Raw genomic sequence first — 15331 nt, forward strand, 5'->3', positions numbered from 1 at the left:
TTTATAATTTCATTTCTTTCTTTTTCTTTTTCTTTTTCATAATTTGTTCCTGGCATTATAGGAATTTGCACTTGTTTTAGTGCAATTGCTTCGTCGTTGTTTTTCTCTGATTCTGAGTCATTGTTTATGACTAATGGAGATCTATTTTCTTGCAGACTCAACCGATGTGGGAATTCTAGCTGCCAATTTTTACTACTTTGAGCTCGTTTATCTCTGAAGTAGAGATTGTTTCCCGATGATCGAAATTCTATAGTAGCTGGTTTGCTACTAGAACTTTCTCCTACAAAGTTGTTAAATAACCATTGTTTTGGTATTTCTAGATCCTTCCAATGTAATAATGTTGGTTGAATTTCAGTGTCGAATGGTCTTGGTTCGAACAATTCGACTATATTTTTATCTAGATCTTTTGTAGATGTTTGAGGGAGCCGAGTTAACTCATGTATTGTTCTCCATTAGATTGCTAAATCTTGGGAGTTATGGTCCATACTTAAATTTTTTAATTGAATTTTTATTTTTACTGAGTTTTCTATGTTTCTATCCGTTATCGATAGAAAAAAGTTAGGTTTAATATTGAACCAAACTATTCCATTAACTAAGTTTGATTGGATTCCGCCGATCATTGACTGAAATGGGTTACTCAGTCTTTTATCAAAGACAACAGCAAGTATTGGTGTATCTAAACCTTGCCTAAATAATGCAGTTATAGTGATCTGGATTAGACCAATATGAACATATCTTATATCTGGATATTTTTTCCTCCATCTTTCAATTTTCTTTTTATCAAACAATGGGATTTCCATTGTTCCTTCTTCAGTACACTGAGCTGTGGTGTTTCCACTAAATTGCTCAAATATCTGGTTCATTAATCCCAGAGAAAATTCTTCCTCTGGGATCATTACTAATTTGGTTTTTTACCTGTTTTTTAGCTCTGACTTCTACACATCTATCAGTGATAAGTCTTAAAACAAAATTTATTCTGAATCCTAGATTATCATGTTTATTAATTCTGGTTATAAAATCAGGATAACCTTTTATAGCTAATTCATCCCATGGGTTTGGGAGTTTATGAAAAAATTGGTTTAACCAATGTAGGCTTGACTCTGGTTTTATTTTGAAGTAGTATTTTTTATACAACTGAGAATATTCTTCAAACTGACATATATTGCAGAGTTCTATCTTTGACAATATATATTCAGCATCTTCATGGATGATTTTTTCATCTGTTGCTCCATTTAGAAGTATAAAAAAAATCAGTCTGGTAAATGGAATTTTCCATTTTTCCCTTAGAATTTTGAAAAATCATAGAAAATGCAGATGACATGTATAGAAACCTATACTAAACATGTATACAAAAACCAAATTAAGTAATGGAATGTTTTATTGATCTTAGCGTGAGATTCCTCACATGAGTTTTTTTTAAGACAAAATGTGTTGCACTTCAATGGAAGACTGTCACATGAACTATGCTAAACTATTAAATAAGTCAAATTTAGCTCTTAGGATAACATTTAACTACTTTTTTTTAGCTCTTTGCATTTTAGCTTATCAGTTGAAGATGAATTTATGTTAAGTCATTAAATAAGTCAAATTTAGCTCTTAGGATAACACTTAACTACTTTTTTTTAGCTCTTTACATTTTAGCTTATCGGTTGAAGATGAATTTGTGCTATAATTTCACTATTTAGCCTTTTAGCATATCGATTAGAGATAGCCTTAAGCTAAACCAAATAGTAATGTGTGCTGCTTCATCTGTGTGAAACATCAAAATAAAACCAAAAAGAAAATATAGAAGAAAAAAAAATATAAAAAATGCAGTCAGAATTGAAGGCTTTGAAGAAATAAATCGTCCGCCATTCCACCACATGTGGCGTCAAACTCGCCTCCTTTCCTCTTCCTTGTTCTTTCCATTTCCCACAAGTCCCATTTCCTCTCTGCAAATTCCTCCAATGGCGGAAGCCTCCACCGCTCTCTGCTTCTCCTCCTTCTCTCGCCCCAACCACCCCTCTCTCTCCCGCTCTTTCCCCCGCAATTTCCCAGTTTCCCATCCTTGCCCCTCCCGCCTCCTCCGCTTTCCCGCCAAATCATCCTCCTCCGATTCCCTCCCCGACGACCTCTTCGGCTTCTTTCCCTGGTCCAACGACTCCGGTACTCTCTTACATCTTATGAACGCGTAAATTGTAGTAATAAAATATCTAAACATTTTTGGCGGTTAACTTTGACATTAGTATTATATTTTGGGTTTTACTTTTTACTGTCTGTGTTAATTTTTGGCAGAAATTCAATGGGTTCCTGAGGACAGAGTCACATTGTTCACTTCTGAGGGGCTTGTTCAGATTGGAGGCTCCATAGTCCCCCGCCGTGTTGCGTCTTCGGATGTATGTAATTCATATTATTAGCATGAGAACTTACCTTGCTATAGTTTTTTGTATTGTGGAATTACCCCTTTTGGTGATGAACATGAGAAATATGGGTACCTATTTTCTGTTTTGAAGGTACCATAGTAGTGAATTGTTTTGTTGAATCATCTAGTGAATGTGTATGATTGACAGAAGAAGAGGTCAAAGACTAGTCAAAGATATCAGCGGTTTCAAGAGAGGGATTACATGGATACGGAGCAGGGTCTGTGTTTGGGTGCTCTCTTTGATATTGCAGCAACAAATGTAAACCGTCTAGTTTACTCTTATTTTTATGATTCAAGTGGCCGTTTTGCATTGTCTTGTGTTTCCTGTTTTGGGTTTATTTTTTTGTCTTTTGAAATTTGTCATTGTAGGGACTTGATATGGGCAGGAGGCTTTGTATATTTGGGTTTTGCCGGTCCATTGAGATGCTAAGCGATGTTGTGGAAGACACTGTGTTGGAACATGGTGGGGAGGTATGTCCTATTGCCGTGTTGTGGTGTTTTACTATTGAAGTCTTTGTTGCATTCAGAATCATTTTGTTATGTTATTGTTTCATTGCCCAAAGGTATGTTTGTTTTGAAATTATGTTCCCTCTAGTAGCATATTGGAGAATCATCAACAAGATATTCTGGCTCCGGAAATCCATTCATTTTGCACATTCTAAAAGTGACATGAAATTGCTTTTGACAAGAAGCATCTACTTCTTGTGGCATTTTATTAAGTTCTCTATATTTATTTTGATTGTGTTTTCACTTACCGCTTCAATGATTATCGTTTATGTAAATGGTGAAAATAGACTTTGCTTTGAGTAGAGGCAAATTCAATGTGTTATTGCTGGTAGGTCCAATATGTAGTCTAATAGCTTAGACCGCAAAATACAAGTTTCATGCTTGTATTTGAAATTGACAATTTTCTGGTAATGGCCAGGGTATGTGTCATGACTGTTCATTCTGGCTGGTGTAGAGTTGTGTACTGGGAAGGAAGTTTAGTTGATGTAACAAATGACCTAAATAGCGGTTCTGGGTTGTTCATAGTTACAATGTAGGAACTTAAGAACCTATAGTCCCATACAGCAATGCAGCTTGAATGGATTGTTCTCTATCCAGAGGAACAAGTGATACAAGCGAGCTTACTCCTTTCCCGTAGCCATCCCATGTGGAGGTCAGGGACTAAAGGAAAGCAATGGACCTTGCTAATAGTAGCAAATTTAAGATCAGCACAAGAGAAAGGTCATTGATGGTTGTAAGTGGCGTGGCGTTCTATGAGTTGCAATTTTCTAGTGAGGAAACTCAGCAATGGTTGCTCCATATGGGTCAATTATTAGGGAAATGGCAAAAGCTAATCCTTGTCATCCTCTTTGTGCCAATGCCATTTAGAGTTGGTTACCATTTAGCAAAGGGATCTCGCGCATCTATTCCCTTGGTCTAGATAAAGAGATGAGGAGAGGAAAGGTGGTTAATCTGTTTTTGTTGCTGTGAAGGTCCATGGACACTTGTTACAAGTGATGAAACTTCTAAGTTCTGTTACCAAGGAGTATCAGCCTTATTGAAGTACTGAACAAAGACAGACTCATGAAATTAAGGACTTTTTTCTTGAGAATGGAAAGGAACTATATTAAGCTATGATAGAGAAAAAATGAGTAGGGATGCAACCATCCCAACAATTAAGCATAGAATACATTGTGGCTTCTCTGCATCCTTGGTTCCTACTTGATCTGAATATGGAGTCTAGGATCAGCATTTGTTTGTTACTTGATCTGATATGTGGTCAATTTCAGGTTGTTGAGGCAGAGAAGGCGACAAAAGGTGGTTTGCATGAAAAGCTAAGAATGACGGTTGCAGTACCATTACTTTGGGGGGTTCCTCCTGCTTCTGAAACCCTTCACCTCGCTGTTAAGAGTGGTGGAGGAATTGTAGATAAGGTTTATTGGCAATGGGATTTTCTGTAAAAAAATTTACACCGTTTCTTCTAACCATTGTTTGTGCATGTTGTACATAAAATTGCTGTAATTTGCCCTGTACAAAACTCATTTGTTGTATTCCATGGTCCATAGTATTGTACCCGCTGTCATAGTCCATATCAGTGTTCTGTTGTTATGTTTATTGACAGTGATTTGCGATTTCCAGATTCATACAAGCAACATAGAACCGTGTATCTCTGATTTTTTGGAAGTCAAGAATGAAAATGTACCACATGAGATGTTAATTTCAAATTGCCCGAGAACAAGGCTAGATTTCAAGGATTCTGGACGACTCCTAAAGCCTAAAAATGCCAAGTTTAAAGTTTAAAGTCGTGAACGATAGGATTGGACAGTTTAGGCAGACCTGAAGTGACTACTTCTCAAATCATTAGCAAGTAATCAGCTTAAACCACTCGATTCAAGCTTCTAACAAGCCAGTGTGGTTTTGGAAATTGAAGCTCATTTGAAGACCCATACACGGATTAAGGCAATCAAATTCAAAGGTTTGGCAACAATTAGTTTATGGTATTATTGGTATACTGAGGACCAGAGTATCCTCTATATATAAGATTGAAGTAGAGAAGGAGAGTGAAATCTAGGAGGCTTTAAATCTCAAGGCAAAGTTGGAAATTTTTCAGTCAAAACTTAAGCACATGATACTCGATCTGCTGCTCTCAGTCCAAATGGGTTGGTTGGCTTTCTCAAAGAGTATTGAACTGGTTGATTAATATTTAGTCTTCATTTTTAGTTCTGTGATAATGAACTGGGTTTTGGTCAAAGTGTGCCTGCATGTAGCAGTCAAATACTCAAAATATTGAAGATTTGATATCTGTTGACGACTTGGCCATCACATAGGATATAACTCATACTTGGCGGTAGACAGCCAAAGTCCATTTATGCTTGAGAAAGATCATTGATCAAATTGTACACACTGTCACTGGAATTCTGGAAATATGAGTATCACACAGGTTCCTTCATTATATACATAAACACAGACTATTTCCTAATGAATTCTTCCAAATTAATGAGGATAATAGTAGGACATGTTATGATTAAAAGTTGCCCAACAGTACATGATCTATCGAAGACCATAGAACAGTTTTACCACCAGCTAAGAACTAAAATCACAATGAAATAAGAAGTCGACGTTGCATGTCTCAATGGTCTCGTGATCGACTCCCATGGGTCGACTATAGCGAAACTAGTAGAAGGAACACTGAGAAATTTGTAAAGGTATGTTGGACAGACGGATGGACTCACCATATATATATATATTGGTGATCCAAGTTATGATGATAAGATAAAGCTCGACTCTCCACTCCTTGATGTTGATAACTGTTGGCTCAAGATCTAGTAACAATATGAGTGTCATATTTTCCATCACCACCATCAGCGTTAATATTGTTCACTTACATGACCAACTAATGAATGGAACCTGCACAGTTGCTGGAATGAAGTGGGAATGAAGCATTCTGGATGTGTGACATCCTCATGGCGCCGGAGTTCCATTAGAATGTTTAACAGGAAATCGCGTGTGTTGGATGGGCCATGTTGGGCGATGGCAATTGCCTATATCCCAACTTTGTCAAACCTTAAAATTTCTCTAACTTGTGATCCTAACTTAATCAGTAATCCATACTTAATTAAGGCATGATTTCCAAGAGAAGGAAAACTCAGTTGCAAGCTGAAGATAACACAACAGTTTCTGGAGTGGAGACATATAAGCTACGACAGTTTATTACATCAAAGGTGTCGAGGTGAAATGACATAACCAGAAGCAACTAATATAATGGAAGAGCTAGCAAAGATAAAAGAGAATAGATGGTGATAGATAAGATAGAATGATGGAGAATGGTGTAGAATGAGAGAACGAAGAGATTGTGTAAAACCAAAATGGCAAACTGACCAGAGCTACTTGATATGAAAAGAGAGTGGAATAGAGGAGCAGATGGCTAGTCTCAGTCTGAAAGTAGAGCAGAGTTGCTTGATATATATACCCACATCTTTGTGTGGTGAAAATTGCAGTCAAATTAGGATGTTAGGGATTTACCCAGATCTGGGGTAACTTTAAGAGAAAAGAAAAATCAAGACACGTATACTGCATTCTTGCAGGTACACCTTTGACCAACTGGAATGTGTTTTGCCAACTACCACATGCCTGCAGTGCCTTTGAAGATAATCAGGTACCCACCAATTCAATTGAGAGCATGCAGATCTCATTCATGTGTGTTTTGACTGAAATTTTCCAGTTTTTCTTTGAATTTGAAAATCCTCTCCTTTCTTATTTCAGCCCTGGTATATATATGTGCATTCCCTCATTCTTTTCCTTCAGACTCCATCTATTCATCTATTATATTTTACCAACATCAAGCAGCTTTGATATTTACCAATATAGTAGCTTATACAATCTTTTCCTAGTGTTGTCTTCAACCCTTGTATTACAGCTGTTTTCCATAATCTTTGTTGTTCAACTACGGAACTACTTTACTCTTTAGTTAGCTGCTCCTATCTTTGTCATGTGAACTGCCTATATTGAGATAATCCAAGTAATAGTTACCTTGCTCAAACAGTACATCAATAGTCTCCATCTCCACAAAAATATTCTTTTACCTTGAGCTTGCAACAAGTTTTCTTCACCTTGCAAATTATGGTTTCCATCTTGAAGCTGCTTAATTATGCACTACTAAATAAGTTAGGATCACAAGTTACAGCAACAATTTCTAGGAGCTGAGATGATCTCAAACAAATGAGATTCCAAGTCCACATTCTCTAGGCCTAGATATGGTCCCGAATTTCCAATTGCATGGTGTGGTGCACAACCCAAATGACATCTTCAGATCTTCCTATTAGCTAACATTCAAAAAGGTAATGTTAATACTGCCTCCTTTTGGTCCTCATGATGAGCAATTGCAATCTGCTAATGTTGTAGCCAGCCGGATCATCCATGCAAGAAGCAAGAGTGTATGTGACCAGCAAGACTCAACAGAAGGAAAAGGTTGTGAATTAACAGTAATTGCATGTTTATCGTAAGACTCAGTGAATTAGCTAGCTAGAAGTCTTTTGTAGTTCTAGGCCTTAAAAGATTCATATGTAATATTAACCGAGTTGGAACTCCTTCAGTTGGAACTTGGAAGGAGACGGTTCTGAATGAGGCACCACGAAGGTCAATGACATTCTATTATTCTTCAACCTGAATTCCCGACCCAAAAACAGTCTTCAATCTTCATGACAAGTTTCAGTATCTCCATTTTCAGGAAAGGAACAGGAGGCAAGGAACTAAAAGAATAACAGACCCCCACTTGATTGAAAGGAAATTCAGCTCCAACCTTTTAATTGAAATGATGAGGGGAACTGTATTCGCTCAATCAATTATTTATATATCTTTTGCTTCTTGTTAGTTTGCCGACGTTAAAACATGGCATGCAATATTGTCATATATATGTTGTCTGCTTCGATGATATTATTCTCACTTATGACTTTCGGTCACAGTATTCAACAATTTTCACCTAGCTTGATGAGATTCGAGGTAATTGATTCCAATTGCATCAGTATCATCCTACGATCCTAGCAATAGCTGCACAATGATCCGAACGTGCCGAGCTTTAGCTCTCGATATTAGACAATTGATCGTATGCACCTTCATGGCCGCAAATCGATCAACATATTGATTTACCCATAAAAACACAAATATACATAGTAACTCGGTGATCATTCTTTTAAAAACCGTGGGAGATTCTCTTATAAATCGGTAAAAATTGAGCAGAATATTAGCATGGACAAAATATATAGTTTAATTTTTAGTGAACAAGCTAGTACTCCTATTTGACATATAAAAGTGGATGCAATCTGCCAACACTAATCAGATTTTATAATATCTTCAGTGGGAAGATAAGAACTGATTTGGAGAACCAATTAAGTCTTGAGATTAGTGGATTTGCAAATAGTTGATGATCCCCATAGGACATACCCTCATTACAAAACACCCAAAAGTCCATCCTGTAGATAAAATTTGGCCAAAAGTTGCTTAGAAACTTCATGGATCATCAGTTCATACCCCAGCTAGCTTTTACCTTTCTTCACTCCACTTAGAAAAAGACATTCCTAAGAAGGCTTTTCTTCATAGCTTTAAGACAATTATAGCTGTTTAGTTCCATTTATATATAATGCCTATAGCTGGCAAAACCCATTTAGTCTAATCTACAAGAAGAAGCAGACAAATTGGTGAAGAGGTCAATGCAATTCATGCATCTTCTTCAACCTTGCTTTCTGTTTTTCTTGTAGAAAACAAACCAGCAGAAAAACACACATCATTTTCCCCTATATATGAATCTAACACTTGCACTACAAATGGCTACAATTTTCCTCTTTATAAATCTTTGTTCCCTTAGTTGGATTAGTATATCATTAACTCAAGCTCTTCTTTAAGCACATTTCCCCCTCAATACCGCACAAGTCTTAATCCAAAGTGTTGTCAATTATTGAAACCCACCTCCCATGTTAAAAAAGAGAGAGATATCAAATCTATCATTATATTATTTGCTAAGATGGATAAAATTATTGGTTTGGACACATAATTATTTTAAAAGTAGCAATACTTTATAAAACCATGACAATTATCCTGTTACGTGTGCCATTTTGCAGTGGTTCATATAAGTTATGATGCAACTGCTGACGCCAATGAAAATATTTATTTTTGCTCCAGTTGTATAGTAGCTGGTTCTGTACATAATATATTGCAGACTGAGATTGGGATTAACATGATCAAGTCATTTTTAATCTTTAAACTCTAGGTAGAAGATGATAATATCCACAAAGATCTAACTAAGTTGAAATGATTAAGACTATGGAAGAAGAACAATGCGAAGTTACAAAACAACTTGGACATACTTGGTTTGCAGATCCTAAAAAGATGTTGGGATTTTTTTCGGTTGCTGTGATAAATTTTCCAGGCCATGCCATGAGTGCAGTTAAAGTGTGTACTTGCTACTTAGACATACATCATTTCCCTAAAAGCAATGCAAAAAAAGGCAACTTCTTTTACCATGTACTGTCAGAAACATACCAACTCCAACCTCTTTTCTCTCACAGAAACCCAGTAGTCCAAAATCCTGAAGATCTTTAACCCATCCCTATTCCCCTTACTTCTTCCAAATCTTCTTTGATTTCACTCACAGTCAGCATCAGTAGTACATCATGACCTTTTCCTCTGTCTTGTTTTCATCAAACAAAAAGCTGTTGCAACCACCACTAGTAGTAGTGCTACTGCTAATCAACTGCTTGATCTCTTCAAGGCCATAATCTAATCGAGCCTGGTCATGATCAAGACCAAGACCGCTCTCTGACACCATGATTTTCTGATTGTTTGCTTCAGCACCATTATTGTAGAAGTAGTTTTGCGGACCCAACTGTACTTCACCATAGCCAGTAGTTCCATAGCTCCCATCAGAAGAACTGCAGCTAGCTTCAGTAGTGGTACCCCCAAACATCAAGATGTTATCCTTGGCTTGGTAATGTTGCATCATAGGTTGACCCACGAAATTATCTTGACCAACTTGAAGAGCAGCATTAGTAGTAGTATTGGTACAACATAAAAGACTTGGTGAAAATGGAATGTGGGATTCCAGATTAGCACCGTTGAAAGACCTGGCTTGATGTGTGTAGTAACTGGGAGTCCTGTTGTTGCTGCTTCTGTAGGATGTTGGTGAAGATGATGAGGTTGAAGTTTGGGGATGAAGAAGAGAGGAAAAGTGGTGAGGAATTATGCCCATCATGGAATATTGGTTTAGTTTCTTCTTGAGCTTTGTGTTCCAGTAGTTCTTGATATCATTGTCGGTCCTTCCTGGCAATTGAGCTGCTATAATTGACCACCTGCACTTCGAAATATGTCTTTTAAGTAATGATCCATGAGAAGAATAATGTCACATGAGCACAAGAAACCATGAATTCAAATCATAAGAGGTTCAGAGTTCAGACTTGGCCTGCATGCAATGAACCCAAGAATATCTGAGCATATGGCGTATATATATTCTTGTACATAGATATGTAACTTACTGTAATCCCCCTGCTGTTTCCAGTATATAAAAAAAGTAATGATTTCTTTATATATAGTAGTATATGTGAAAAATAAAACACTGAAGACCCAGAAATTATGAAGAAAATGGGATTTAAGGAAAAGAACCAATTAAAGATGGCCGGTACCTGCTACCAATGCTAGCAAAGAGGTTGCAGATGATCTTATCCTCTTCATCAGAGAACTCTCCATGCTTAATGTTGGGCCTGAGATAGTTAAGCCATCTCAATCTGCAACTTTTTCCACATCTCCTTAGACCTGAATTCAGTCACAACCGAAACCATTCACTGATTGTCACAAACAAGTTGAAAGAAACACTGATCAAAATGATTTCATAAGAAAAGAAAAGAAGCAAAGAGTTACTTACCAGCTTTCTGTGGAAGAGCAATCCAGTTCCCTCCAGTCCCATATTTTTCTATATACTCTTTAAGCTTTGCATCTTCTTCAGGTGACCATGGTCCTTTCTTCACATTATCCTTGTCACAGCAAGGAGCTCTCCCCATCTCTCTCTAGCCAAGTCTTTCTGTAGCTCTCTATCCTCAAGTTCTCTCTCTCTCCCTCTCTGAGAAACCAAGAGACTCTTTCAAACAAGGCCTGTGGTACTGCTCTTAGGCCCTGCTCTTATGTGGAAGGTAAGTCTTTACCTTTTATGTTTCCATGAAGAACTGTTGGATTTTGGTGACTTGGGGATATTGTTTTTTGAGGGATATGAGAAGTCAAAGGACAGGCCTCTCCAATTTCAATCATATATCACTTTCCTAACCCCTCTTCTTGTTTGATTAGCTATCATGACCCTAAAGTATGTAGCCTATCAGAACTTTCTATCATAAACAAATGGAACCTCTCAGCTCTACTGATCGAGGCCTTACTTGGTCTCTTCCTTCTGCTACAACACAAGGAATCCAAAGCCTGCTCGGTGTGCCTCTCTCAGATCATAACGTATAAAATATTGAACCTTTAGGTTCACTCATTATGCATGAATTTCATATATGTGATTCATTTCACATTTTGAAGTTGATCAATAACCGATTATAGCACTAAACAGTGAGAACACAGATCAAATGGAACTAAGGTCCTTGTATACTATAGTTCTAGAAATTTGCACAGCAACTAGTTAGAGATAATTGAAAATGATGGGATACTTGCAATGGTTTTGCTTTAGTGTTGTCTAAGCTAAGTTTCATGTGATTAAACAATGAATCAGTGACTTCTTCCACTACTTGGAAATTCGTCAAAATTAATTCAATAAATGCTAATTGGTAGCTAGCTTGTTGAAAGCCTCAAATCATCAAATGCTAATTAGTAGCTTGTTGAAACCCTCAAATGAGTAAGATTATCTCCACAAGTTTTATTCAATCAACACCATAAGTTTTCTTTAATAACCTCAGTTACCATTTTCATAATTTGTAACTGAAGGTCACTTCCCAAGATATGAATCGAGAAATGACACCAAAGAGCTTCATGCAGGTTGAATGATATAATTCAAGAAACTCTAGCTCATTTAGACATTCCAAGCCAACCATTCGTCACTAGTAGAAAAAAAAGACTTAAGCGACGGGTACATTCACATTTCGTCGCTTAAGCAATTCATAAGCGACGAAAACGGATATCGTTGCTGGAGATATATTTTTCGTCGCTACAGTTTTCTGGGGCGACGAAATATTTTTGTCGCCTAACATTCGTCGCCACAGATTCTACTAAAGTGACAACAAGGTTTTTGTCGCAAATTATTTATGTAGTGACAAAAATGTTAACACTTAAGCGACGAATACGTTTGTCGCATGATATTCTTAACCTGACAGACGAATTTGCAGTTCGTCGCTTTAGTTTTAGACTAAAGCGACTGACCTTTGACTCTTGAGCGACAAACATTTTTGTCGCATTATATCCTTCACCTAACCGACAAATTTATGTTTCGTCATCTTAGGTCAACACTGAAGCGACGAAACTTTTGACCTTAGAGCGACGGATTAGTTTGTCGCTATATTTCCTTTACCTAACCGACAAATTTATTTTCGTCGTGTCAAGTTCAGACTAAAGCGACGAAACTTTGAGTTTAGAGTGACGAAAGTGTTTGTCGCATAATATCCTTCGCCCAAGCGACGAAACTTTTTGACTTTATCTTCTTTATATCCTCTGCATCACTTCCAAATCGAAAAATATTGTGAAATAGGATGTGATCGGTATGATGAAATACAATTATAGTTGAAAAATCATATATTTCCGGTAATGTTTAGTCCCCGATAGAAGCGGTTAACCCCATTTACGCTTATGCCTCCCTAAAGGGAGCCTTATCGTCGGGAGGTGAACGTCCCTAAATTTTTACATAGGTGGTTAGATCTCATCAATTTGAGAGTTTTGTGTGTGGAAGAATCAACCAAACTAGACTATATAGGGGTATGTAAGAGTGTTTTCGTGTAATAAGTGGCGTTGGTTTAGGTTTGACCATGTGGATCGAGACCCTAAACAACATGTCTACTAATGTGGTATAATTTGTTTAGTAGATTATATGTAAGTGTACATCTATATGAACCAACTATATATAGAAAGCAATATTTTCAAAAATCATGTGAAATAGGATGTGATCGGTATGATGAAATACGGATATGATTGAAAAATCACATATTTTCGGTAACGTTTGGTCCCCGATAGAAGCGGTCAACCCCATTTACGCTTATGCTTCCCTATGGGGAGTCTTATCGTCGGGAGATAAACGTTTCTAAATTTTTACATGGGTGGTTAGATCTCATTAATGTGAGAGTTTTGTGTGTGAAAGAATCAACCAAACTAGACCATATAGGGGTAGGTAAGAGCGTTTTCACGTAATAAATGGCGTTGGTTTAGGTTTGACCGTGTGGATCGAGACCCAAACCTTATCAAAAATAAATGGCGTTGGTTTAGGTTTTCCATAGCCGTATTTAAGTATACTGATCATATCATACGGTTGAATTTTCATTTTGTAAAATTTAGCCATCGGAACCACAACATGCCTACTAATGTTATACCACTTTAATCTACATATAACGTGTTCTAAACTTCTATAATCTTTTTCATGTCCAAATTGATTTAGCATATAATTAATGACAAAATATCATTATTAACTTGATTAACTACCTAAATTAATTCAATGCTATAGTTATATAATTCTATAAATAAAACTGATAATGAATATAATTAAATTACTGAATTAACTGGCACGATACTTAAGAGACGAAAGAAGTCAGTTTCGTCGCCTAAGTTAGCATCCAATAGAATTGCAAGGCGCGGATCGACTTTTAAGCCGTTGATTGACACCTAAATGATTAGATCTAACGATCTCTATTATCCGATCCCTAAAACTTTCTCTCCTTCCTCTTTAATTACTTCTTCCTTCCCACCACAAACACAACCGGCCATCTCCTCCTCTCCCTTTCATCAAAGCATCTCTGTCACCACCCACCACCACAAAAACCCCAAATCTGGCCATACACGCCCCAACTGTGGGTGAGAAGCCACCCACCACCACTGTCACCATAGAAATCACAGAGAAGCCATCGAAGCTCTGGGCTGGGCAGTCGGCATGGAAGCTAGGGCGGTGCAGCTTGGGGACAGAGAAGTCGGGTCAGGTCCGGGCAGAAGTGGCGAGCAAGGTCGGTGGTGGTTGGAGACATTGTCAGCGCTTGTTCAATGGAGGCGGGGTTGGGCTGCCGGATTGGACCGAATAGGAGCAGATCGGAGTGGATCAGAATTGGGGCTGTAGCCGGTGGAGGGTTAGCAGGGGGTCGACACAGCTGGATTAGAGGCGCGGAGTTAGAGCACCGCTGCTAGATCGAAGGTGGACGAAGGTGGAGACACGCCTGATCGGGGAGAGAATGGCTCTGTAGGTGGAGACGCGTCGGTCGAGTTCGCTGCCGGTGGCTTTGGGATCCAAAGAGAACCGGGTCGTCAGGGCGTGCTCAGGGTAGCGCTCAAGGTTGGAGGCATTGGGTTGGTGGAGGGTTTTGTGCGTGCAACTGGGTAAGCTTGTCGGATTTGGTGTGGTGGAATTTGGGTAAGCTTACCGGATTTGGTGTGGTGGAATTTGGGTAAGTTGGGTGCCCATAGCAAATTAATTCTAGGTGGGACTGAGTTCTGTGGTGGAAGGGGTGGTGGGTTTCAGACCAAAAAAAATTTGAAAGGAAAATAAATGAAAAGAAAAAGCAAAAAAATTGAAACTAAAAAATAAAACTTAAATAATAAAAATGAAATTTAATTATGGTAATTATTTCGTCGCATTATATCTAGCGAAGAAAATAGACTGGTCGCTAAACTAAAAAGTTTCGTCGCTTAACAGTAAAACGACAGAAAAACATACGTCGCTTAACAACTAAAGCGACGAAAATTTTTCGTCGCTTAAGTTAATTATTCGTCGCTAGGTATGTGGCAACAAAAACAACTCCCGTCACTTGTTTCGTTTTCTTAAGCGATAGATTTTATGTTTTCATCCCTTAAGTACCTATGAGACGCGTCATATGCGACGAATCTTAAGCGACGCCGGTTTTGTCGCTTAAGTCGGAAGGCGACAAAAATTGATACTTAGGCGATGAGTTTTTCCGGTCGCTTAAGATTTTATTTCTACTAGTGCGTCCTAGTAGTGCTTAGTGAGTTTTTGAACCCTAGTTATATCAGTCATAAAGACAAGGCCGCCCAACCCGCCTAGGCGGCTTCTAGGCGCTCCAAATCTGCCCTCTATCTTGTGAATGCTTAACGAGTTTTCAAACCTTGCTAATTAGTGGTTTCACTTTTATGTACGTAATATTGACAAGCTTAATTAGTTTGATTGGACTAAAACTTGAATTAACAGCCAATATATGAGCTAGCTAGCAAGTTGGGAAAAGTGTCGTCACTTGTTCATATACTAATTAACTAACCATAAGCAATGCA

At 37.8% G+C, this 15331-nt stretch overlaps 2 protein-coding genes across 2 annotated transcripts; one reads left to right on the top strand and one right to left on the bottom strand.

Annotated features, from left to right (window-relative positions):
- Nucleotides 1-1906: 1906 nt before the first annotated feature.
- Nucleotides 1907-4461, top strand: LOC101297757. The gene is made up of 5 exons (XM_004304415.1): nt 1907-2145; nt 2275-2375; nt 2550-2660; nt 2771-2872; nt 4177-4461. Exons 1-5 carry the CDS (start codon nt 1947-1949, stop codon nt 4345-4347), a joined length of 684 nt encoding a protein of 227 aa, XP_004304463.1. The 5' UTR covers nt 1907-1946; the 3' UTR covers nt 4348-4461.
- A 4791-nt stretch (nt 4462-9252) lies between these two features.
- Nucleotides 9253-11013, bottom strand: LOC101298047. Its single transcript, XM_004304416.1, has 3 exons — nt 10797-11013; nt 10558-10687; nt 9253-10227 (listed from the first exon to the last, which is right to left on the bottom strand). Exons 1-3 carry the CDS (start codon nt 10930-10932, stop codon nt 9540-9542), a joined length of 954 nt encoding a protein of 317 aa, XP_004304464.1. The 5' UTR covers nt 10933-11013; the 3' UTR covers nt 9253-9539.
- Nucleotides 11014-15331: the final 4318 nt, after the last annotated feature.

Source organism: Fragaria vesca, linkage group LG6 (assembly GCF_000184155.1).
Source record: "Fragaria vesca subsp. vesca linkage group LG6, FraVesHawaii_1.0, whole genome shotgun sequence".
NCBI classification, from domain to species: domain Eukaryota; kingdom Viridiplantae; phylum Streptophyta; class Magnoliopsida; order Rosales; family Rosaceae; genus Fragaria; species Fragaria vesca.